The sequence below is a fragment of the Podarcis muralis genome, chromosome 13 (assembly GCF_964188315.1).
Source record: "Podarcis muralis chromosome 13, rPodMur119.hap1.1, whole genome shotgun sequence".
Classification (NCBI taxonomy): domain Eukaryota; kingdom Metazoa; phylum Chordata; class Lepidosauria; order Squamata; family Lacertidae; genus Podarcis; species Podarcis muralis.
Genome location: NC_135667.1, coordinates 20,127,163 through 20,153,750, shown reverse-complemented (window position 1 = coordinate 20,153,750; position 26,588 = coordinate 20,127,163). Strand labels below are relative to the sequence as shown.

The 26,588-nt window shown below is 46.8% G+C and overlaps 1 protein-coding gene and 1 long non-coding RNA gene across 4 annotated transcripts; one reads left to right on the top strand and one right to left on the bottom strand.

Moving 5' to 3' along the window:
* LOC114582370 (excitatory amino acid transporter 2-like) lies at window positions 1-26,588 on the bottom strand. 3 transcript variants are annotated; one of them, XM_028703338.2, is made up of 11 exons: window positions 26,263-26,588; window positions 20,073-20,235; window positions 11,901-12,053; window positions 9,711-9,961; window positions 9,405-9,582; window positions 8,236-8,362; window positions 6,100-6,333; window positions 4,922-5,116; window positions 4,154-4,288; window positions 3,045-3,258; window positions 1-1,245 (listed from the first exon to the last, which is right to left on the bottom strand). In XM_028703338.2, exons 2-11 carry the CDS (start codon window positions 20,200-20,202, stop codon window positions 1,150-1,152), a joined length of 1,713 nt encoding a protein of 570 aa, XP_028559171.2. In that variant the 5' UTR covers window positions 20,203-20,235; window positions 26,263-26,588; the 3' UTR covers window positions 1-1,149. The 3 variants fall into 3 exon arrangements, with proteins under 3 accessions (XP_028559171.2, XP_028559175.2, XP_028559174.1); XM_028703342.2 differs by lacking the exons at window positions 20,073-20,235; window positions 26,263-26,588 and adding an exon at window positions 12,730-12,990; XM_028703341.2 differs by lacking the exons at window positions 20,073-20,235; window positions 26,263-26,588 and adding an exon at window positions 12,702-12,809.
* On the top strand, window positions 13,406-19,797 carry LOC114582371 (uncharacterized). The gene is made up of 3 exons (XR_003703445.2): window positions 13,406-14,093; window positions 16,030-16,387; window positions 19,607-19,797. It is a non-coding gene; the product is annotated as an uncharacterized LOC114582371 (long non-coding RNA).

Here is a 26,588-nt window from a genome sequence, read left to right as displayed (position 1 = left end):
TAGTAATAATACTTAGTATTTATATAGTATTTTCCCCCAAAGTGCTCAAAGCGCTTCACTTACATTCTCTGCATAGAGCTCACAATACAATCCTGCAAAATTGGCCCAGAATTATTATTTCCATTTTACAGATGGGAGAAGGGAAACAACAAGGCTTGCCTCGGTTCATGGCAGAGCCCAGAAGCTCCAAATCACAAGCTCGGTCTCTGAAGGTGAATGAATAGATAGATGCGCATGAAGGGAATTGAGGTGCAAACCTCAGTGGCAGAGCACATGCTTTGAGTGTAGAAGGTGGAAAGCTTGTCCCTGACCTCTCTAGTTAACATGAACAGGTAGGAAGTGATGGGAAAGAACTTTCTCTGCTGAAGACTCTGGAGGGCTGCTGCTAGATGGACAAAACAGTCTGACCTGGTATAAGGCAGATTTCTATATCCTACGAGAATCTCAAAGGTGGAATGTGGCTGTGTAAGAAAAATAGATCCCCTCTTCCCACCCCCAAGCAATCTACAAAAGGTATGTGCAAAAAAAATATACAAGTCTATGTATATGTGTACACACACACGTACAAGACAATGCGTAGATACAGCAGCTGTGTCTCTCTGTGTGTGGCTGTTTAAGTTATCCAGGTATCTCTCATTCACAGCTGAGGTTGCTGCAAAAAGCGGGTTCAGGTATGAACTGTGGAACTAGTGCTCCTTGGGACTGGTTGGGCGGAAGGCAGGGAGCCCAACAGTAGGTGGCGCAATAGAGCCAATGGCAGGTGGAGCCAACTAATTCTAGTTTTGTCCCCGTCCCCCGTCCTTCTCCTGCTGAGTTATACAAAGGGCAACAGGGAGAAGAAAGAGGAGGAAATGGACAGGCAGTGGCTACTCCTGGATTTGTTGTTAAGCAGGAAGACAGGTGTCGGGGTAGGGGCAGGCTGAAGGCAGAATGAGGTGTGTGGGGCAGTTGACCCATGCACCTGAATGGACCAGCCTTCCATTGGGTACAATATTCATAAAGATAATAATCAAATCAGTTTGGGGGCCCCTGCCATTCCTCCCGCCCCCATCTGTGTTGCTGATGCCACCAGTGTGTGTGTGTGTGTGTGTGTGTGTGTGTGTGTGTGTGTGTGTTTGTTTGTGTGTGAAGTGAGTGGGGGGGAGGTGCTTATTCTTCTTCCTTTTTCTTCTCTTCCTCCTCTTCATCAGGCTCCTCCTCATCCTTCTCACTATACTGCGACGCCGCATCCATTTTTTCTGGAAGCTGGAAGCAGAAAAAACGGGGGGGTTTGGGTTATTATTTATTATCTGGGCACATGTGAGTGTGCTTGTTTGGTGTCTAGACTTCTGTGCTGAAATCTCTCTAAATCCCTTTGATCAGCAAACAAGGATTCCGGGGGCTTTTCCTTCGCAGAAGCTCCTGTGCTATTAACATCTGCATGGCAGGGAGCACAGCAATGCAATGCAAGCACAATAATGCGGGGAAGAGCAAAATACCTGTTGAATTCTCTCCCCTGAACTGGCTTGGGTTTCTTAAAATAAGCAGGAGTCTCTGCCAAGCAGCGAGCAAATTCAGATCCTGCCCTCGATATTGCAAACCAGGAAACGTTTATCTAATTAGCTTGATTTGCATGCAGCAGGACTTTCACGTTTATACTTTTTTTCTGGAGCTAAAGCCCATTTTGGAACAGAAAGGATTTCCACTGCACATAGCTGTCAACTTTTCCCTTTTTTAAAGGGAAATTCCCTTATTCCGAATAGGATTCTTCGCAAGAAAAGGGAAAAGTTGACAGCTATGCCACTGCACGACTTTAGCTTGCAACACAGAAGTGAATTGGCTGTGTTTAACCCAGTGATGAGAGAAATTAACTTTGTACATGCCCAGGGGTTCACTTTACTTCACATGCCCCGCGGCTAAATCCAGACAACGTTCCTGATCCCTGGCTCAGATCAAGTCTTAGCTCAGAGTTACAGGTGACAACGGAAAGGTAGGTCACCGGGGCTCAAAGATGATCTTCCTTGTGAATAAAGGCTTACAGCAAACATCTTAGTTTAGAGAAAAAGAGGGTGGAGAAGCAGGAAACGCAGCACACGAAGAGGTTTGGGAGATCATGTACAGCAGGACTGAGGAGCCTGTGGACTTCTGAATGTTGTTGGGTGCTGACTCCCATCAGCCACAACCAACATGACCAGGGAGGAAGGGAGTTGGAATGCAACCACGTAGAAAGGGCCACAGAGATACACAGGGATGGAAACAGTGAAGAGGAAAAAGTGATTTGCCCCTTCTCAAAAGCAGGTATTCAGGGGCCACCCACTATAATCAAGGCAGTAGGTTGAAGCAAAGGGAAGGACGTTTCCCCCCATTCCATGATGCAAAACTGAGCACCAATAGGACTTGCTGGGTTTGTTCACTCAGGCGCACTCACTCCTTGCGGAACACAGCATGCGTGAACAAGATGTATTAAGAAAAAATCGAACAAAATTAAAGCTTAGAGCTTTCTGTGCCCCTTTACAAACATATCTCTTTGAAGGCTCTGCTTTTCATTGGAGCTGCTGTCACTATTAAAGAGAGACCTTCCTGCCTCTCTTTAGTGAAAGCAAACAGCCCCGTTTTATTTTTCCAGCCATTTTTCCAGACATTTGCTGCGAGAGAGGGACTTCTCTCGTACGCAGAGGTCCCTGAGGATGCAGGTTCCTCCTTATCGCCTCAGCTGATGGGAATGGCAGGAAGAATCGTATTGCTAGCCCTATGCTTGGGGCTTCTCAACATGCTGAGTGTTGGGCCAGCAATGCCCCTTGCACTGTGGATTTACCCAGAGACGGGATTCAAAACCAAAGAGGCCAGCACTAAAAAGGCCCTGCTCTGAATCTAAATCTGGCCCTCAGCGCCACAATGGTTCCCTGTTACATACAGACACAGTAGGCATGAGAATAGAAGCCCGAAGGAAGACTGCCCTGAGCTGTGTGGGCTCAGCTCTCATGTCCAGATGTTCTTATGTCCCCAGTGACTGTTGGCTTCTCCCAGGCCCACTGAACATTCACCGGGAATGTTCTCCTCCTCACCTCTTCCTCATCCTGGCTGGGCAAGACGGTATAGCCAGACCCGATGGAGCCCTCCTGGTGATTGGCCAGAGCCTGCAGCTTAAGGGTAGTGGGGTCTATCTCAAGCTCCTCCCCCCTTCCGTCAATGAGCGCCAACTCTTTCTGGGAGAGGAAATGAACGATGCCGGCACCAAAGGAGTCGCCTACCACGTTGATGGAGGTCCTCATGCGGTCCCTGAAAGGAGGAGGGAGGAAAACAGGGAGGAGGGGGTTAGAGCAGGCTTCCTCAACCTCGGCCCTCCAGATGTTTTTGGCCTACAACTCCCATCATCCCTAGCTAGAAGGACCAGTGGTCAGGGATGATGAGAATTGTAGTCTCAAAACATCTGGAGGCCCGAGGTTGAGGTAGCCTGGGTTAGAGTGACGTGGTCAAGGCCTACCATTGCCTTCGCTTCCCATCCTGCCATTGTCCTTGCTTCCCACCTATCTGCTTGCATGTGTGGTCATTACGTTTTGCCATCGCTGGAGCTCTCTGTCCGTTGGACAGCCTTCCAGGAAGAGAAGACCTCTCTTGAAGGAGCTGCTTCGCAGAAAAGCCCACATCATATTGCCTCGCACTTCCTTGGGCCAGGCCTGTGCAAGTTAATGGGACTTTGGCAGAAATAGGCAAGGACTGGAAATGAAGCAGTATGACCACCCTGCAACTTTTGCAGGCGTGAGCGGTACTGAAAGCGGGATTGTGTGTGACCGCCTCTATAGGTATAAATTAACATATGCAAATTCCACACATTTTTCTAAAAATAAATAAACAAATTACCTGAGGAGATAAAAAGGCAATGAATGAGGTTCTTCCCCTTCCCATTTTATTTGCACAACAACCTTGGAAGGTATGTTAGGCTGAGAGGCTGTGAGTGGTTCAAGGTCGCCAAATGAGAGCTTCACAGCTGAGTGGGGATTATGAACCCTGGTCACCCAGGGTCCAGTCCAACACACTAACCGCTATACTGCACTGTCTCTCAGACGTATTGTGGGTTGTTGTTTTTTGAATGACCCTGAAGGGGGACATTGATGTCGTGGTTTGACTACACTCCACTACCGCTTTCCCAGACCAAACCCTTGACGTCACTCACAGTAGCCAGTCCACAGCAATGAGGAGGCTGATGTCCTGGGTCGGGAGTCCCACGGCTGTCAGGATTAAAAGCATGGTGACCAACCCCGCACTGGGTATACTGGCTGCCCCTACACTAGCCAATGTGGCTGTTAGGCTGTGGGAACAGAAAGGGAGAGAAATGAGATGTTCGTTCACATTTATAGGCCGCAGAGCATCAAAGCAGCTTACAAAATTCAAAACAAGTAAACAAAGCCATTATTAAAATAAGCAACGTAATTGCGGAAGGCAGCTGTAGCTCAGGGCCAGAGCATCTGCTTGGCATGCAGAAGGTCCCAGGTTCAATCCTCTGCATCCACAGGTAGGGCTGGGAGAGACCCCAGTCTGAAACCCTGGAGGGCTGAATGGACCAGTGGTCTGACATGGTAAGAACATTTGGGGATGTTTTTGCCCACCAAAACTGTGGAAAAAGTCTTGGACAAATGCTTTGGAACAGTGCTAGCTTTAATGGCTCAAGTACGAAAGCCCTGTAGCAAAGAAGCTATACAAATCTTTGCTGGAGGGAATTCCACAACCCCGGTGCCACAACCAAAAAGGCCCTGCACTCTGCCACTACTACTTTTCTGAAGGCTGCAAACAAGGACTCTGACGAACCGCTTAATAAGTGGGCAACTTAGTATGTGAAATGAGATCGACTCTCCCGCCCTTGGGGTGAGTTACATCTGACCTGGGCACCAGCCAGCTCATGAGGGGGGGGGGGGAACAAACCAGGCCTACCGAGTCACCTCACCTGACTGTTGCGATCTGTCCGCCATCTAAGTGTATGCTGTTCATCTGTGCAATGAAGATGGCTGCCACAGCCTCGTAGAGAGCGGTGCCGTCCATGTTTATGGTGGCCCCAATGGGCAGCACAAAGCGGGTCACCCGCTTGTCGATTTTCAAGTTCTCCTCAAGGCAGCGGAAAGTGACAGGCAGCGTCCCGGCGCTGGTGTGCAAAGGAGGTGGCAGGGGTAGCAGGGACGTAGGGAAAAGTGATTTTAAAAGCTGCATGTCCCTATGTAATTTCTCCAAAACTCCCCTACCTCCTCATTCACCCGTATCTAGACGCATTGTTTGTACACCCTGTAGCCGACAATTCTAAAGGCCCAATCCATGCTTAATTTGAGTAACATGGCTGCTGCTGAGGTTGGCTGCTCCTCTCTCTCCAAAGAGAAGAATTCGATCCTGAGGAATTCTACCCTGAACGCTGCCTGGCAAGAAGAGAAACGGGGGAGGCCAGCAACCCACCCGCCCAGCACTACCTGCTGACCTTGAGGCCCATATTTCGTTAAATTGGAAATGCTAACTTACATTATTGTAATTCTGCTCGTTTAGCGTATGATAGAATTAGTTGTCTATTGGTCCTGTTTATATGTCTTTTTGAAATCTTTATATACTATTTTTCTCTGTTCATTTGCATTAACTTTGTTCCCTTGCTCTGGGACTGAAAACATTCCATGAGGAGGAATAATAATAATAATAATAATAATAATAATAATAATAATAATTTTATTATGTATACCTCGCCCATCTGGCTGGGTTTCCCCAGCCACTCTGGGCGGCACCCAACTGAATATTAAAAACACGATAAAACATCGAACATTAAAAACTTCCCTAAACTTCCCTATAAAGGCTGTAAATAAATAAATAACAAACAACTATATATATACACACACCCTGAACATGTTCCATAAACCACCTGCCAACACACACCCAAGTTCATAAATTAACAATATGCTTAACTGGTAAGTATTTTTTTTAAAAAAGATAAATACTATTTTATGTAAACCACATAGAGGTTTTTTTTTTATTAAAAAAAATAATAATTATGTGGTCTATAAATTTTCCCAAGTGAGCAGATAAATGAAATGTCCATCACCACATAAACAGTGTCTGCTAAAAAGGAAGCCACGCGAGAGCTGCCCGTACCTGGAGGCTGTGCCAAGAGCCGTAATCCAGGCCTGAAAGATGCCAGCGTAGAAAAGGAAGGGGTTCTGGCGCGTGATGACGAAGAAGATGAGGGGCAGCACCATAGCACCGTGGATGACCAGCCCCACAATGACCGTCACCATGTACATGCCCAGCTGACGGGCCACCATCTCCAGGTCTTTGATACCGGCAATCTTGCCGCAGATGAGGGAAGCGATGCCAAACGGAGAGTACCTACATTGAGGAAGGGGACGTTCAGAAGACTGTCAGATGCTGCCGCAGCAGCTGAATGCACAGCGCACAGATAGACTACGGAACTCCCTCCCACAGGTATGGCCATTGTCTTGGACTGGCTAGACACAGAGGAATGGGGGGAGGCACCAGCTGGGGAGCACCCTGAGGGAAAAAGGCTCAGAGCCAGGGGATTAGCGGTGGGACGACGACGAGTGGTCAAAGGGAGAAGACTGGGATGAGTCGGAAACTGAAGAAGCAACAGGGTTTAGTGAGCAGGAAGAGTCTGTGGCAGAGAGCAGTCCAGAATCAGAGCAGGGACAGAAGCAGGAGAGGAGGGAAGCCAAGAGGCAGAGATGAGTCAGGCTGGTGAGGAGGCAGTGAGAGAAGCACCATTGCTCAGGTAAAATCCCATCCAGAGTAGGAAGCCTTGATGGCTAGGCTGGACAGGTGGGGCCACTTCAACCCCTGGGAATCCTTTGTTGCCTCGCATGTTCCTCTAGTCTGCTCCCCACCCAGCTCTCACCACACGGGGGAGTTGTACATGGAGATACAGGAGCTCATTTCTACGTCTGGGTGGTGCTCGAATTAATAGGGGAGCAGGAGTCAGAGGGATCTGGGCCTCCCTATCTTTCATGATGGCCCCATTAGTGGAAGGGCATGGGGGGAGAGGGAATTAGTGGTTAGTTTGAGTGTGTTTCGAAAAGGGTCCCCTAATTCCCCCCCCCCCATTATTTGATCACTGCCTTTACAGTGTTTCTCAACCTGTGGGTCCCCATATGTTGTTGGACTACAACTCCCATCATCCCTGGCCACTGGCCATGCTGGCTAGGAATGATGGGAGTTGTAGTCCGACAACATCTGGGGACCCACAGGTTGAGAAACACTGCTTTAGAAGCTTCCAACACCTGCTTTAAAGACAAGCACTTTCTGGGTGCCTGGCACAGCCTGCTCGACTTGTATGTTTGGAAATAAGGAGGTACAAGTGTGGCCTGCAACTCAACACTTCTTTGTGGAGGTCTCCTCCTTTAGGGTTCCAGCCAGCCATGCCCTTTGCAGGGCTCTCTATTCCAGACTAATCCCTCTCCCTGGCTGGTTTCCCTCAAGCCAATCAGATGCTGCTCAGTGTTCTGTGGCCAATGAGCACACTCACTTTTTATTTTAGGAGTCTCCACCCAAGCTTTTTTAAATCTGCTATTACCTCCCTCTTAACTATACGGACCGTATAGTTAAAGCTAGGGTTTTCCCAGTGGTGATGTATGGAAGTGAGAGCTGGACCATAAAGAAGGCTGATCACCGAAGAATTGATGCTTTTGAATTGTGGTGCTGGAGGAGACTCTTGAGAGTCCCATGGACTGCAAGAAGATCAAACGCATCCATTCTTAAGGAAATCAGCCCTGAGTGCTCACTGGAAGGACAGATCCTGAAGCTGAGACTACAATACTTTGGCCACCTCATGAGAAGAGAAGACTCCCTGGAAAAGACCCTGATGTTGGGAAAGATGGAGGGCACAAGGAGAAGGGGACGACAGAGGACGAGATGGTTGGATAGTGTTATCGAAGCTACCAGCATGAGTTTGACCAAATTGTGGGAGGCAGTGGAAGACAGGAGTGCCTGGCGTGCTCTGGTCCATGGGGTCACGAAGAGTCAGACACAACTAAACGACTAAACAACAACAATATTACCTCCCTCTTACACTTAGATAATGCCATTTTGGCTACGTACGGCTCAGCATTCAAATAATGATTTTGCTGTTGCTATCTCTGATGGCAAAAAACAACAGCAATAAACCCAAAGGACTGTAGTTCTTGCTTCCATACTTACAAGGAAACTGGCACTGGGTTGTTGTTTTTTAAAAAAGAAATTAATCTCTAGGTTGCATATCTGTATGTGAGTCTCTCTTACCACATGATCATAGAGACCAGCTTCATGATGATCTCGTTGAGGATGTTGAAGAAGTCGGCCATGGGCTTAGCCTGCTCGCCCATCTTCCCCATGCAAATGCCAAAGGCAATGAAGAAGCCAATCAAACCTGCAAGGGAGGGGGGTGAGGAGAGAAAGGGGGAGTCAGGGAGAAGGAGGGATTTCTCGCCAACCCTGGGCTCTGTTTCCCCAATACAGGACGCTGAATGAACAGTTAAAGAAACACAAGCCCACCTACCTCTCGCCTCTTACCTGCACACCACATGCAGGTAGGAGGAGGAGGAGAGCTGTGCTTAATTTAGGTTTATTATTAAAAATGCTAAATTTCAAAATTGAAAATGGAAATATTGAAACAATGTTGAATTTGAAAATTTCAAAATTCAAATCTGAAATACTGAAATAACATTGAGTTTGAATAGTATGTAAAACATGTAAAAACGAGTCTTAACCAATGCCTTTTGAAGGCCAAAAAAGAGGATTAAGTATTAATGTGCCAAATTCAATTTCTTCTCTGCTTTTCTACCCCTCCCCTATTTTATTTATTTGTTTTTGAATTAATGTACTGCCCAATTAACAGTGGGGTTTTTGGGGGGAGAGGGCACAGCTTTAAAAACCACAGAATTAAAATGCAAATAGCTAAGGCCTTGTCTACACGTGGAGAGGAAGGTGTCCGAATTCCCAGGTGGTAGAATGGGCAGAACCATTTCAGACAGCAGAGGGGAGATCACAGTTGCAAATGCTCCCATATTATAAAGAAACAACCTAAAGCAGAAAGCACTCACAGCAAAGAGAAGGTTGAGACCAAACCTTTCCTGCTGATGTCCTGGGTCCACCCCCTCTCCTCTTGTTTGTGTGGTTTTGGCAGGGAGTTTTTCCACTGGGGGGGGGGGAATGCCATCCTCTACCTGCAGCCTGCAGTGGTACAGTCCTTAATTCCCACCATCTCAGGCTTCTACCACTTCATTCTGCTGCATGAATAGCATTCATGACGGAGGACATTCTAAAAGCATGCATATATAGTTTTAAAATTTAAAGATGATTCCACGTGGCGTGGCTATGACTGCGTGAGTTGTTTGTCCACAGCACCCTCCATATTTGCTCCCAGCCTCTCTGCCGAACTCTTCCACTTTTGCTCTTGACCAAAGGCTCACCCAAAACGTTCATTCCAGCCTTGAACTCCAGCTGCTTCTGGGTCACGGTGCTGGGACCCACGTTGACCTCCGTGATGGTGGTGTTGAGCACTGACCCACTGGCGTGGACTATCTGACTCACGTTTTCCTTACGGACCACAACCGGGGGCACAGGGATCTTTGTCGTGACGGTTTGGATCTGTGTGAGAAAGAGGCAGCATGGTAGGTGGAGAGGGCGGTTTGGAAGCAACCAACCACTGCCAAACCACTGTCCCAGTCCCTGCCGGCCTTTGCCTCCCTGATCCATACATTTGCTACGTGCGTTACCTGCTGGAAACAGGCTTGCACCAGGTTTTCGGGGAACAGGTTCCTGATCAAGTCCAGAAAAGCGTCCAAACTGGAGACTTCCTCGTTCCTAGTCGTCACCGTGGGGGATTTCTTGAGTTTTGGGTTGCCGGGGTGGATAGACAAGACCAGAATGACGCCCAATATGGCCGCCACCACAGTGGTGGACATGTAATAAACCATGGCGCGAGTGCCCATGCGCCCGCTGGATTTGGCATCGAGGCCGGCCAGACCTGCTCACAAAACACATCACAAGAGGTTACGGGGTCAAGGAACGGAGAGAGGCCACCCTGCCTAAGCCCATAAGAGGTGGACAGACCAAACAGAGAGTCGCAAAGAAAATAAAAGTTGGAAGGAGAGGAGGCAGTTGCAGAATGGTGTCTCAGGGAGTGGGACCAGCTTCTTCCTGCCACTCATGATGAACCACACACTGGGATAGCTAAAGGTAAAGGACCCCTAATGGTTAAGTCCAGTCAAATTCGATTATGGGGTGTGGTGCTCATCTCCGTTTTCAGGCCAAAGGAGCCGGTGTTTGTCCGCAGACAGCTTTCCAGGTCATGTGGCCAGCATGACTAAACTGCTTCTGGCGCACGGAACACCGTGACGAGTGCCAGAGCGCATGGAAGTGCCATTTGCACTGAGCATACGATACAAGAACAGATCTGCATCTGATGTAGAACAAATTGGGGGTTCTAACACAAAACTCTAATATTGGCAAAGAGAGGTGTACAAAGACCTGGTCAAGGAGAGAGCCAGCGTGGTGGTTGCAATGTCAGATTAGGACCTGGGAGACCAGGGTTTGAATCCCCACTTGGCCATGAAGTTCACTGAGAAACCTTGGGCCAGTCACTGCCTGACACCTTAACCTAGCTCACATGTAGAGTCACACACCAGTCAAATGCACAGATCAGGTGGCATGTTCACTGTGTGTGTTGATAGTGATAGGGGGCTGGTCTCCCACAACTAGGGATGGGGGAGAAGTTTAATTCAGTTCACATTTTAAAGATGTATATTTACGAAATAATATGTGAATCAAAACACAGATGTCCTACAAAATTCACACTTGTTCAGATTTAGCAATGCGGTTCTCCAACCAGTGTCTACAAAAATTCATATATAGGGCAGAGTGTGTGTATAAAAATGAATAAATTAGTGATGGTGGTGGGAAATTGAAGTCAGACATAACTGCATGAATGCTATTTAGTGAACAACGGGGTTAAGACTAGTGAGTTCTGTTCCTAGACTCAGCTAGGTCATGCCCTCTCACCTCCATGAGGGAGGAAGTTAAGCAGCTTCTCTTCCTTTCACTCTCTCCATGCCATTTAACTGACCAAGGAAGATGTTTCTAAGCCAACTGCAAGCTTAGAACACATATTTTAAGCTTTCTGTATTTTCTACCCAAGAGTGTTCTGCCTGTGTTCACCTTGCTGCTACTAGGATAAATGCATGAATCTGACCTTTGGAACATTTTGTAAGTAAAACATTTTAAACTTACTTAACAGTGTGTGCTCTGGTCATTACAAGAGGAGTAGAAAATGGGTGAAGTGCTGTATGCAACCAATTAGGATAAAAGGGTCTAACAACCTAAATTCCTAATGCTATACTGCTGCTTGACTTTTGTGAGCTTAAACTCTTATCCTGGGGGCTCTCGTCTGCTGGAGAGTGACTTTATCCCTGTGTTTTGAATCTGGGCACCAAGATGATTCTTTTGTTATTTAAGTCACACAGGGGCTGATATTTTCCTCCCACAAATATAGCATACAAAAATGCATTAAATTAGGGGGAATTGCTTGCAAAAATATGTTTGCTAGTCAAAACTGCTTATAAAAATGTGCTTGTTAGGATAAATTTGCTCTAAATTTCTGATGATTTTTCATTATTGCAGAAGTGTGGAGAACTGAATTTAAGACTGGGAAAAGGAGAAACTGAGAGAAATGAAATTGACCGATCCTTCCAACCTTTCCCACAACCCTCTCTTACATTCTTTCAAGGCATGGGGGGCTCTTATGAACTCACCTTGGATGCCATTTCCCCCACAGTTTCACAATTTGTTCCTTGTTCCTTTCAGCGAAAACCCAATCTCTTGGAAGGCCAGCTAAGCTATACAGAGGCTAGCGCCCCACTCCTGAGGTTTGGGATCTGGAGCCATTTCTCCCCCCTCCCCCCCCTCACCTGAAATGAGACTGGATATCACAAGAGGCAAGATCAGCATTTTCAACATGCGCATAAGGATGTCCCCAGGAAAAGAAATCAGCATGATCAGGTCGCTGTCGAGAGGTGGGAGCAACCTCAGGAGACTTCCAAACAGAGATCCCAAAATCACTCCTGAAATGAAGAGAAAAAAGACAAGGTTCCAGGATACTTTAGAAGTAGCTGTCACCAGGTAGGGAGCAGGACTAGGCTGGTTTATCGACAGGGTGTCCCTTATCAGTGGTAGCACTAGGGTCAGGCTTTGGGGTAGATGTCCAAGGTCCCATGAAGCCTAATGAGAAGGAGGGTCCCCCCAAATGTAGCAGGACAGAGAAGTAAATAAAGTAATTCCTGTGACCATAAAATAATAATAATAATAATAATAATAATAATAATAATAATAATAATAATATATTATTTATACCCCGTGCTGCATCTGGCTGGGCCTCCCCAGCCACTCTGGGCAGCTTCCAACAGAATATTAAAATACAATAACCTATTAAACATTAAAAGCTTCCCTAAACAGGGCTGCCTTCAGAAGTCTGGTACGTCTGGTGGGAAGGTGTTCCACTGGGCGAGTGCCACTATTGAGAAGGCCCTTTGCCTGGTTCCCTGTAACTTGGCTTCTCGCAGGGAGGGAACCGCCAGAAGGCCCTCGGAGCTGGACCTCAGTGTCTGGGCAGAATGATGGGGGTAGAGATGCTCCTTCAGGTATACTGGACTGAGGCCGTTTAGGGCTTTAAAGGTCAGCACCAACACTTTGAATTGTGCTTCGAAACGTACTGGGAGCCAGTGTAGGTCTTTCATTTACCACATGTCAGCTCACCCCTCTTGGTGCAGCGGCATTGAGGGATGGCAGAGGCTTCACTGAGGCCCCGATGTGGGAACTGGAACTGCTGTGCCCTTCCTGATAGGCGGTGTGTGTGTGTGCCAGAAGCCCGCCCCCACAGGTCTATCATGAACTGGATCCTAGCTTGCATTCTGATTTGGCAAAAGGGGATGCAGGCTGGGACTTGGGCTGTGCCAGAGGGTGGAGCCAATGGAGTGGGGAGGCTTCCCTCAGATCCGCCCCTTGTCCCGTTTAAGCGGCCTACACGTGGGGCACTACCTGTTCGTTCCTTCGCCGGGTTTTCCCCCTGCCCACCCACCCTTGGTTTGAGCTAGTAGTCAATGACTTTGCTGTGGCTATGGTGATCGCTGTTCTGGATGGGGCCAGGTAGGAATTTGCCCACCGGGCTAACTGGCACTGTCCTGGTGGTTTTGCCTACCTCATAGCAACTGTCACAACTGGTTGGCATTGGGTCAATCTTTTGTTTTGGACGGAGGGGAGGTTGTAGTCCCCGCCTGCCCCTCCAAACGCTGGGGTATCCCATTAAAGGGATCAGGGTGGAGTGGCCATGTCCGTGTGCCCAGGGGGGCCAGGGCTGAAGGCACTCCCCCAGATGGCGGTACCGGGGGGGGGGGTTACCCTATTTACTGTAAGTGTTAGGAACCCCCATCTGGATTGACCACGCGTCATTTCCAGCGGGCGGGCTGGAAGTGTTTAGATTGCCCCATGCCCAAACCAAATAAAGATTGCCCCATGCCCAAGCCAATAAAGTTGTGGCCTGTTTTGACCCAAAACCAGTCTTGTTGGTCTCTTATTTATATGGGTTGGGGTTTAGGGAGCCTTACGCCTGGTCTCACATGTGAATTATGGCAGGCACCTACACTTTGGTTACTCCAGAAACCACTGAAGCCATTTCCCTTTTGCCAAGCTTTTCCAACTGCGTGGAAAAGTTTCTGCCTTAAGTTTTCAACCTGCATTATTTTCCAAACCTTGTTTTTAGTTGTCATTTTTTTTGTACCTGCTTTTAAAGCTATTTACAGTTTCTTTTATGGAAACCGCCTTGGAAAGCTATTCATTAATAATAATAACAATAACAATAATAATAATCTCTAAAGATGGACACCCCGATAAATCCATTATGTCAGAGTCTAAGACCACTGTCCCATTAAACACACTTACCTGGGAGGAATCATAGAATTGTGGAGTTGGAAGGGACAGTGAGGATCATCTAGTCCAACCCCAGGAATATGCAGCTGTCCCAATTGGGGATCGAACCTGCAACTTTGGCGTTGTCGGCACCACGCTCTAGCCAATTGAGCTATCCAAGCCCCACCAAATTCAGCAAGGTAATTTCCATCTGTTTTAGTGTTTTAACTTTTGTATGTTTAAAAATATAACCGTGATTTGTTTCTTGGTTTTACTGTTTTATCTTTAGTAAATGCTTTGAGGTGGTTGTTGTTTACAATCTAGCAGTGTATGAATTTCATGAAATAAATAATAATAACAATTAGGGCTGAGCGTGTTAGGTGGTCATGGAATGCTGACTGAGTGTTGGGTGGGGGGGTAACAATTGGTTAGGGGGGTGGTTAATGGAAATGAGTGCCTGGATTCCTGAATGGCCACTTGCCACCTGCTAAAATTGGCACATCGAGCTGCCATTAAATGCACAGGACAGAAAGCGGTCCGTTCAGTTTGCAAAACTATCTGAAACTGGCTTGCGATTGTAGTGCACAGATACCGCCCCCCACGCAAAGCCGAACTGCTGCTCTAGATGCTGTGTGGGTGTGCTAAATTCAAGCATTCAGGGCAGGATCATGATGATACCAATTTCTAAACCGTTTGGTGAAAACAGGATCTTTTCATGGGATCTGTTCACAGAGTCAGTGTCCTACTTGGAGTAAAGCCAGGCTACAGGGGTTCACGCCCCCGAATCCTCGCTGGGAAAAGATCCAGGATAAAAATTGCTGGATACTGCCAGGGCAAAGTCAGGACAGCTGGGAGGGAAGGAAGGGCAATAAACCAACTGTCTCCTGATCCTACTTATTATATCCAGTGCTGCAGAGACCCCCTTATTAAACTTCCTTACTGGAGGTCCTTTCATTGTTGTTGTTGCATTGGAACCCATGGGTTCTCTTGCCCAATGAAACAATGTTCAAAACGAACCGTATAAATCAGAGAAACTGGTCCAGAGCTGTAGGTTTTATTTTGAACTATGTCTAGAGGTTTGGCAAGGGTGCATGAAAAATTATTTTAGCCATGGGTAGGAAAAGTGAGGGGTGACAGAGAAATCCAAATAGGGGAGGGTATTATGAATGCATAATGCAAAAGCATTTTGTTCTAGACATTGTTTGCATTTCCCACAAACGTTTTTCAACAGCGCTGAGAGCTAGGAACTTTCTCAAATGGCAACAGCAACAGAAGCCAAGATTATCAAGGGTCTGCATTTTGAACCAGGTATCGGATGTGATGTGGTATTATGCACATGCAGGTATCCTGGAAAAAGATATGAATAAAGGCCAGTGTGTACAATTGCCAGAATCAAGTGATATAAGGCTTCAGCCTCCTGTATAAACCCATTTATGTGGTTTGGAGCAGCAAATGTTTAATGTGTTATCAGTCTAGGGCTGGTTATGAGAAACAGAGCTGAAAATGAAGAACCCCAGCACAGCTGTCAAGCTCCTTCCTTTGGTTATTGAGACTGCAGATTGCTCTCAACAGCTTCAGAGGGCAAGACTCATGCCTGAGCCCCCGCCATGGAGAAAAAAAACCCCTCTCCTTGGACTCCTCTAAGTACCACCTCAGTTGACCTAATCTGCATGTTTCCGTTTCTCCAGTTTCCGATCTTAAATTCGGCTCTCCAGATTTCCACATCAGTTTTTTAATTTCTAACCCCCCCAAAAGTCCTGATGACAATATCAGCATTTTTCTCTTTTGTATTAGCATACCTAATACACACATTTTTGCAAAAAACAATTTCCCCCTAATATGATCCATTTTTGCACACATTACCTGCACTGCAATATTTGGAGAAGTGAGACAGTAACTCAAAACGAGATCTCCCTCTCTTTCACACACGCACACGGCCAGCCCTGCTGGCATTTTGCTCTGTGGCACAAAGCTCTCTGTTCCCTTTTTCTCAGCGCATGAGATGCTGGTGTCCTCCGGACCCCTTCGCCCTCTCCTTCAAGCTGATTAGGAGCTGTCAGTGGACGCAGGGTGGGTGGGGTGGGGGCCTTGGGTGAAGCTACAGGGATTAGACCCTGTTTAATTTTCTTTCTCCAGGGCAATGACGTAAAAGAAACAATGAGAGACTAATGAAATCCTGGCCTTTTACCCTGTGCTACGAGACTGGATGGCTAGATGGAGCGTGTGCGTTTTTTCCTGTTTGAATCTGTACGGCGATTTGAGAGAAAGACAAGTTAACCATACAGATATCGGTCACATGCGATGTATAGCTGAACTGTGGAATACCTTTCCACGAGAGCCAGCAATGGCTACCGACTTTGGGGTGGCTTCGAAAGAGGATTAGACAAATTTGCGGAGGAGCAACCTAGCCGTGGCTACTAGCCGTGATGGCAATAGTCTCCCTCCACTGTCAGTAGCAATGAAGCCTCTGAACACCAGTTGGCGAGGATCACAGGTGAGCAGAGTGCTGCTGTGCTCATGTTCAGCTTGGGCATTTGGTTAGCCACTGTGAGAAGAGTGTGCTGCACATGACGGGCCATTGGCCTGACCCAGCAGCGCTCCCCTTATGTGCTTATGTGTTTATTTGAATTTTGAAATACTTTATTGTCACTTGTACAACTTGTATACAGTGAGATTACACGAGCACCCCTCACTCAGCTCTCTTAGTCTTAATTCCCCTTGTTTACTGACGCACGCACACCAAACCCGAAAGTCAGTTGCCCTGTTGTTATCTTTTCATTCAGCAGCCTAACAGCCCACGGATAGAAGCTGTTCTTTACCTTGTTGGTGCGACTAATCAGGCTTCTATATCTTCTGCCTGAGGGCAGGAGATCAAGAAAGTGCCAAAATATTATGAAGATGTCAAGGAAGGAAGGAAGGAAGGGAGGGAGGGAGGGAGGGAGGGAGGGAGGGAGGGAGGGAGGAACCAGAAAGAGAATAACTGTGCGGCTGATAATGTTGATCTTCTCTTCCTTTTTCAAAGCATCGTTCCATCATTGTTTTTCATAGATTTGGACTGCAATAAAGAATTGATTTGATTGTATTCCGTAGAACCATAGAATCCTAGACTTGGAAGGGGACAATGAGGACCATCTAGTCAAACCCCCTGCAATGCAGGAATATGCAGCTGTCCCATACAAGGACCGACCCTGCAACCTTGGCATCATCAGCACCACGCTCTAACCAACTGAGCTATTATGTTGTCTATACTGTATTGTTTTATATTGTTAGCTGTCCTGTGTTCATTCGTGAGGAAGGGCAGGGAATGCATCCAGTGGAGGAAATAAACCAATCATTAAGCTACTGTTCAAAGGTACACAAGCTTGTGTGTTTGCAGCCAGCGAAGAACAGACAAAGAGGTCTGTGGGTGCTTGTGTACTCCTGCACTCAACAGAACTTGAACTTGATAGCAATACACACAGAGAGAGTATCTCAGATAGCGCACACTTTGAAAGCTTCCCTCCTTGCTTTATTGGTCCTGTTCATACGTCAATCCCACACCCTTTTCCTCCTCCACGTCTAAGAAACGGGTCCTTTTTCTTTAGCTCCTCTGCCCTCTGCCTATCCCTGAAGAGGTCATCCAGGGCCAAGAAGCCAGTCATGCTACAGAGCGACGAAAGGGTGTGTGTACGGCTGCAAGATATGGCAGGTTGCCCAGAGATGGGAGATTAGATGAGGGGCTATGGAAAGTTACTACCCAGATGGGTCTTTTTAAAAAGAAAAAAGAAAAAATATCCTCATTGATGGACAGCTTGCTTGCTTGCTTGATTTATTTATGGATGGCTTGGGGTCAGAGAGGTAATTCTAGAACAATCACAAAGTCTTTCTGGAACCATACATGCCCTCCCCTCCCCATCAGACTTTTTACAATAAGGAAAATAATGAGTGTGGGTGACATTTGCTCAATGCAATGTTGACTGAAAGTTTATCCTCATTGGTTTGCACAAAGTTTTCAGGGAGTTCAGATGATAGCTACTTATTGAGCATCCCTTCTGATTTGTTTCTGGGAATGTTGTACGACATTGTTCTCCACATCTAAGCTTCAACCCAGACTGGTGTTTCATTGTGGATATAGCCCGCCGCATGTTCTTAACACAAGAATACTGCATCAGCGGTGGGTTTATTCTGCTTTCATTTATTCCGTGATGCTTCTCCAAGGCTACCTCGTTATTGCTATCTGGAGGGGCTGTAGCGGAACCAAAGCGGGGTAAAAATAAAGCAGGATGTTTGTGGTATAAAAAGTTACAGGATTTCAGCAGGAAGTTATGGACTGGAAATGCAGCGGTGTGACTGCTCTAAACCTTTTGCAGGTGCAAACGGTATTGGAAGGGGGATTGCGAGTGACTGCTCCGATAGCGTCCTCCTGAGCACAAATCATAAAAAGGACATCTATGGAGGGACCCTAAACTAATTGCACTGGCTCAAGTGCCTTGCAGATCAGGTGTGCTGCATATGTAACAAGAGAAGGGATCAGCTCACAACCTGCAACATAGGATGAAAGACTGCTCTGAGTGGGCTGCTCTGAGAGACAATTAAGAAGCGATCAGATAGCTATCTTCCAGTACTTGAAAGGCTACTATATAGGATAGGGTCAGCAAACTTTTTCAGCAGGGGGCCGGTCCACTGTCCCTCAAACCTTGTTGGGGGCCAGACTATATTTTGAAAAAAGAAAGAACGAATTCCTATGCCCCACAAATAATCCAGAGATGCATTTTAAATGAAAGGACACATTCTACTAATGTAAAAACACGCTGATTCCTGGACCGTCCATGGGCCGGATTGAGAAGGCAATGGGCCAAATCTGGTCCCTGGGCCTTAGTTTGCCTACCCATGACATAGGACATAGGACAGGATGCAGCACACTTGTTTTCTGTAGCTCTAGTGAGGGTGAGGCTTGGAACCAAGAGCTTCTAATTATAAGAGAAAGGATTTTAACTGAAGCTTAAGAAGAACTTCAAGATGATACAAGCTGTTTCACGGAGGAACTAGCTGCCTTGGAAGATAGTGGGTTCTCTTTCTTTACATGTTCTGAAGCAAATGCGGTAGTGGGCTTCTTGCAACAGCCAGGGGTGTTGCGCTAATGACCTTCAAAGGCCCTTCCAACTACAATAATCTATGGACTCAGCTACATTAGTCAAGAAACAGTGTTTTGAATGCGTTATAAATGCAACACCAGATGGTGCCAGAGAGCAAAACAAATTTCTAAGCAATTTTCCATAGTGTTTTTTTTCTTTTGTTATAACGAATTAATTTTTGATTTAAAGTGCCCCCCCCCATGTGTAGATCCACCCTATGAGCAGTGTAGATCCACCCTAGAGCAGTGGGGCAAGTAGATCAGCTGATGGGTCAAATAAGGAGAGAGGCTAGCAAGAGGCCATCCCCTCCTCCATCATGTCACTGTAAACACCTTATTGGCAGAATTCCAGATCTGGGAGAGAGAAGGCAGAGTGCCAAAACTTAAGCATGTGGGGACACACACATGTCTGTTTTGGAAACTGCCCCTTCCTATGGGAACATCTGGTTTTGAAGAGAACGGCTACAGTTAGAAAGGTTGTTTTAATCTAATGGGCCAACTGGCAGATATTTCTAGGCCAGATTTCGCTCACAGCCCGTCAGTTCCTGACCACTGCTTTGCTGATCTGCCTATCTCACTACTACTATTTGTCATTTGCAGACTGTGCTAGATGCTGCACAGAACCTAGAACAGATGTCACCCCTACGTAGAAGGACTTAAAGGAAGATGGAAGTTACTTTAGGCATGAAAAACCGCAGAGAGACAGAAAGGGGTAAACAGAGACTAAGGAGGTTATTCTCAGACGGAGGCTCTGCGTCATCTTACCAATTAACAGCTTGGGACTAGTTTACTTGAGCTTGCACTTTCACAAGTGCCAAATAATCTGCATTCGGTACTTATGATAAAGCAATCTCTAAGTGTGTAGCACCTGCAGTTTTACAGTTTCAGCACCAGCAAGTCCATCCCAACACGTAAGCCCATTGTCTATAGTTGCTTTCAAATTCTGTTGATTTTTATCTGTATTTTATGGATAACTATCCTCTTTTATGTGCACTGCTTAGAGATTGATTGATTTTTTTTAAATAAGTGGTTTATAAGTCATCTTAGATAGATAGATAAATCTTACCAACGATGGTGAGGGTCAGCAGCAGGTTTCGCATCAGCCACCCACAGTATTTATCCAGGCAAGGTTTGGGCAACTCTTCCAAGCTGATGTGGGGCCCATCCGCCATGGGGACCTCCACATGGTTAGTCATTTCCGGGGCAACTCCCAAAGCCCCTTGTTTCGTCTCAAGAAGAGAGGGGAGAGAGGGGAGAAAACAAAAAGTTAATTTGGATGGAAACAAAACTCTGTTTTTCCACTTCAGAACAGAGAGGGGCTGGGGCACAGGCCAATCTGGGGGGCACCCCTTTTGACCCAGATGACAACAACAACAAAAATTAATAGATGAACCAGGTAGATTAATCAATTAGCAAGACTTTTAATTTACTAAAAATGTGCCCCTGTTTAATCAGGCAGCATATTTTTTTATTTTAAAAATGCACTATTTTTTAATACAATTACTTAACAATAACAGCAGGCCTCTTCCTTTTTTTCACAGGTAGGAGGGAAAGCCTCTACAACAGAAGAGCATACGTAGAGATGGTTCCATATTCCCATCCTACTGAAAGCAGGCCCACTGAAGTCAATGGGACTACTCTAAGCATGTTTGGAATCTAGATCTGACCTGTTATCTGAAAACAAAGTATGTTTTTTTGCTTCAGAAGTATTTATACTCCCATATACAAATGCATGTGAATTTAATTGACTGGCTAACGGATTAATCTAATTAAATATAAGATTAACTGAGATTTATTTAATCAGAGGAGAGAGAAATGACAATAACAACAATAATAATGGAGGTTCTCCTATGTGGTGCATTTCAAGATTTCAAAACACTTCACAAACATTGGCTCAGGCAATGAACTGGGTTTGCTGCTGGCAGCCCTGGAGCCAAAAATGGCCTCTTGAGAGGGCCAGCTAGTCCATCAGTTGTCAACTTGACTTATTTTCTTCGCCCATTGCCAGAAATCGACTTCTAAGGAATGAGAATGAGGGAGGTGCTCAGGGTGAGTTCTGGTATCTCTTATCCTAGAATAATAGCACTGGCTGTCCCTTTAAGGCCAACTTGACCCACCTGATTCCCCTCTCTCTTCCCAGGTGACTAGGGGAAACCCAGCCTGAGGCCTGTGTTAAGAACCCTGCTTGTGAGCTGTGTGGAACGACACAACCAACACCTTTGAGGAGCCTGACTCAATAGCAAAGTTCAGCAGGCAGCCTGCTTGGCAGGGGTACGGTCCTATAAGGGGATAAATTTGGCCCGACTGCCCTCCATCACTTCCTCAATACACCCTCCCTTAAAGGAAACCTCTTTTCGTTCTCCGTCCGTATGGAATAAATGCTGAGATACTACTGGGTGGTGGTGGGTTGGCTAGAAAGGTCTTCCTTGAGACTGCCTTGGCTTTGATTGCGGGACAATCCTTCTGCTCGAGCGAGGGGTCAAGAAGAATATTTGGCACCGTCTAGCTGGGAAGCGAAGAACTAGCCAGGAATGGGACAGACAATCTGGGCCCCGACTGATGAGCCTTCCTGCCGTTAATCAGCTAGGGGATAATCAAATGGACGTATTGGATTTTGGTCACGGCATCCGACCAGATCACGAAACTCCGTCCCCGTTAAGTGAGTGGGCGTGATCCGCTCTGCAGATTTAAACTGGCTTAACGGTTTTATTGGTTCCTGTGTGAGTCACTGATACAGGCACCATAGGACCAGGCCATTCCTTCTTCTCAAGTAGTTCTCTTGGCTGCCCCCCCCCCATCACATTTCCTGTTATAGTCACAATAATTCTGGAACACAATCTCAGGCGCAACAAGTAAGACGAAGGTGTCGGAACAGGTTTGGTGTGCCGGCCATGGAAAATCAGGCACAAAACAGCACAGGTCAGCAACTAGGCACAGATGCAATGCCAGCTGATTCAAGCCTAGAAGGGTTAGGAACAGCAGTGGCAGAGGAAGTCTCTTGGGCACCTGGGGTTGTGTGCCCAGGGGCGGGGTGAACTGCCCATAGGGGCTAGGGACAGGGCGTGCCACATGGTGCCCATAGTGGGTAGGGATGGGGCGGGGCTAGCACCCCCACTTGCTCTGCCTCTGAGTATAAGATGTCTTATACTGAGTCAGACCATTGGTCCATCAAGTTTAGTACGGCCTACACTGACTGGCAGAGGCTCTCCAGGATTCAGGGCACGGTTCTCTCTCAGCCCTACCTGGAAATGCCAGGGATGCTACCTGGGACCTTTAGCTGGTGCTGTAAAACTGAGCTACGGTCCTCGTGGGCCAGGAAAATTAGAGTTGGTCTAATCCAATTCAGTCTCATGGACTGCAAGAAGACCAAACCTCCCCATTCTTAAGGAAATCGGCCCTGAGTGCTCACTGGAAGGACAGATCGTGAAGCTGAGGGTCCAATACTTTGGCCACTTCATGAGAAGAGAAGACTCCCTGGAAAAGACCCTGATGTTGGGAAAGATGGAGGGCCCAAGGACAAGGGGTCGACAGAGGATGAGATGGTTGGACAGTGTTCTTGAAGCTACCAGCATGAGTTTGATCAAACTGCGGGAGGCAGTGGAAGACAGGAGTGCCTGGCGTGCTCTGGGGTCACGAAGAGTCAGACACGACTAAGCGACTAAACAACAACAATCCAATACAGCACTGCTTATGATTTTATGTGTTCCATGCATAAATCCCCATGTCAATCATTAAGGCAGATTTGGGGGTTCAGAAACATACAGGTTTCTTCCATGGCAGCCGCCATTTCTGCGCAAACGGACCTACAGGACTGTCAGAAGGTCAGTGTGTGGCTGCAAATGAAAAAGCACTTCATACCAGCGAACTGATTCCCTGCGGTGAGATGGCACCAGGAAGTCCTCTTAACCTGGCCTTGGCAGGACATGCAAGTGGAAGCGTCTGCCGTCAGCTGCCTCCCTGGCCATGTTGTGTGCTCTAGGCAAAATCAGAACAGTTCTGCTTTTGGGAAGAAGGGAAACTTCTAGAGACCCGGAAGGCGGGGTGGAAATGACAGTGCTAGCAATTCACATCAACAGGAGTTTAACAAGGCATCCTACAAAGGCAAAACAACAGGAAAGAGGGCAGCGGTCAGGGACAGGTATCAAAAAAATAGGGGCCTCCTTCCTTCTGGAGGTTGCTTGGACACCTTTCCAGTGAGAAGAGGTTTGTCAGACCAGGTGAGAGGGAGCTGTGTCTCGAAGCACATTTTGGACATACAGGAAGCAGGAAGCGTCAAAACAAACAAAATCAAGCACTAGTTTTCTTTTCTCCTGTGAGATTTCTCTGTTTGCTAAAGACAATTCCCTCTTCCCTCCATTCGATAAAAATTACACTATGCAGAGGGAGCTTCTTTTCGTTGACTCATGCGTTTCCCAGGAAGCTGTGGTTTTCTGTCACTCCTACAACTCTCAGGATTCTTTGGGGGATGCTGTGGCCATTCTCTTAGCATGAAACCAGATATAAATTTGTAATGGTGAGCAGATCAATAAACCCAGTGGTGTAAAGGTCATTTGCAGAGGAGAAACAGATCCCTGCCCCGCATGACAAGCAATGCCATCTGTGCAAAGATATAGACATAGGCCCCAATCTAGCGCCAGCTGTACATGAGTGACTCTGAGTTGCGGGAGTATACCTATGGTATACGTGGGTGGTGCTGTGGGTTAAACCACAGAGCCTAGGACTTGCTGATCAGAAGGTCGGCAGTTCGAATCCCGGCAACGGGGTAGATCCCGTTGCTCGGTTCGTGCTCCTGCCAACCTAGCAGTTCAAAAGCATGTCAAAAGTGCAAGTAGATAAATAGGTACCGCTCCGGTGGGAAGGTAAATGGCATTTCGGTGTGCTGCTCTGGTTCGCCAGAAGCGGCTTAGTCATGCTGACCACATGACCCGGAAGCTGTACGCCGGCTCCCTCGGCCAATAAAGCGAGATGAACACCGCAACCCCAGAGTCGGCCACGACTGCACCTAATGGTCAGGGGTCCCTTTACCTTTACTATCTGTGTTAAAGATGAATCTGGCCAGTTCGGTGGGGATAGAGTGAGCACTGGGACATGGATGCAAATTATTAAAGGAAGGATTGGCATATCACACAATGCAAGGAGATGGTGCAGACAGAGAATTATGGGTCCAAACTCTAGGGATGAATCTGTCAAATTATAGTCATACCTCAGGTTAGGAACGTTGTGGGTTGCGCGTTTTCGGGTTGCGGACCGCGCCGAACCTGGAAGTACCAGAACGGGTTACTTCCGGGTTTCAGCGCTTGCGCATGCGCAGAAACACAAAATGACATCACGCACATGCGCAGAAGCGCCGAATTGCATTACATGCGTGCGCAGATGCAGCGCTTTAGGCTGCAAACGCTGCAGGTTGTGAACATGCCTCCCGCACGGATCACGTTCGCAATCCAAGGTATGACTGTATTTCTAATGTTTTCCAATCTGAAGTTCAGCTCTCCACATTTCCACACCAGTCTGACTTTTTTAAAAACCCCAACAACTCTTCATGAAAGCCCACCAGCATTTTAGTGCGAATTACTCCGAATATATGCATTTTTATTGCAATTTTGACTAAAATACAAATATTTGCAAAACAAGTTGGCCTCACATCATGCGTGTTTGTGTGTTCATTTCACAAGTATATGTATCTTTATGCATCCTACAATATACTTGGCTGGAGAACTGCATTGCAAAATTCAGAGAAGTGCGAATTTCAAAGGCTGGCTAAGTTTCGGTTTGCACACTGTTTCAGAAAGTGTGAATAAGGTAGGTTTCCTTAAATAAATGTGAAGTGAATCAAATTTATCCCCTATCACTGTTCCACACATACATTTTCCCCTTTTGCATTTTGTTCGAAACTCTCCCCTTCTCCTATTGACCAGCAGCTGGCTCCCATACGTCGAAATCTCCTAATCCATATTAACTTGCAGGATTTGGAACCTCTGGGTGGTTCAACAATTTCAGTCATGAGAATAAATATAGAAAAGGGACACATGCAAAAATTCATCCTTCTCCTCTTAATTAAGTCACAGATTCCTTTCCAATGAGGGGGCAGTGGAACCATTTTAAAAGGTTTTTTTGGGTTTTTTAAGGATGCAATCGGGTTTAGATTAAACCAAGAAAAGACAAGGATTCTACATTTCTACTGAGCAAGCCAATGCAGGATCAGAGGCAAAATAGAGGTGAACACCCCCCCCCGCCCCCAGCCATTTCCCAACACACACACACACACACACACACACCATTTCTGGCAAAACTTGGCAAATTTTGGGTTGAAAGGAGAAAGCATATGCATTAATATTTTGCTTTTTAAATATTTTGTTGGAAGCTGCCCAGAGTGGCTGGGGAAACCCAGCCAGATGGGCAGAATAATAATAATAATAATAATAATAATAATAATAATAATAATAATAATAATAGGTATATTAGGTAGTCCTGATGAAGACAAAGTGTCCCACGGAACTCAAAAGCTTGCACCATCCTGCAGCACCATGCAATAAAAAGATACAATTTCATCTGCTTTCTAGCTCCTATATTTTGGGATCACCATACTACCAAAGACACTTACAAAAGCATTAACCCCTTAAATGGAAAAAGCTCTATGTCTTCCCATGTTCATACAGAGTACATACAGAAATGACCCCATATTCAGCTCATCTTTTAGTAGCCAGTACTTGATTAGACTCAGGATTCCCCAGAGAGAAAGAAAAGGCCAACATTTATTTTTTTGCCCCCACCCCGTCATTTCTCAGAGACCCTCCATTTCTAAGTTGTACAAGGGTTGCCAAATTCTTTTAGCTGCGCCTGCTCCTGTGCCTTTAACATTCAGAAAGTAAGTGAGTGAAGCTTTCTCTTTATGCCTGTGTTCAACACAGCGGCAGGACCTGCTTAGGAAGGCAGCAGTTCTACACTGGAAGCACTGTAATTTAGAATTTAACACACATAAATTCTCCACTGCCACTTCAGAAATGCTGGATTATACCCCCCCCCCAAAAGACTACCCATTTCCCAACTCTCTTCTGGGATGAGTTTATCACAGAACAGAGGGCAGCTCCCTCTAGAGGGGAAATCTCCCCATGACCTTTTGTCTAATCTCCCCCCCCCCCTTATCCAAAAGAGCCCTTGAAGAGGCTGGGCAAAATCTGCCCCCTAATCTCTGCCTCCCTGCACCCCTTCTTGTCCACTGCCCCCCCACCATTTCCCCTGGCTGCCTTGCTCCTTACCCCAGGTAGGGAGGGGGGGACGGTGCGTCTCGGCGGGAGGCGAAGGGGGATCTGAAGACGGCGGGCGGCAAAGGGGGAGACTCTGGTGGCTTAGTGCCCCCGTCACTCGACGACGTCAAAGAACAAGTGTGGTCAGGCAAGGGGGGGGGGAGTAAAGAAAGATTACGAACAGAAAAAGGAGCAGAGCTATGCAAAGGACAGGAAAAATGGACATGAGGATAATACCCCTAACTGGGGGCTGAGCAGACAGCGCTGTTTAATCAGCGGCCTTTAAAAAGGGGGGGGGCAGGGAGAGTCATCAGAGGTGGCAGGTCGGGGTAGGCACT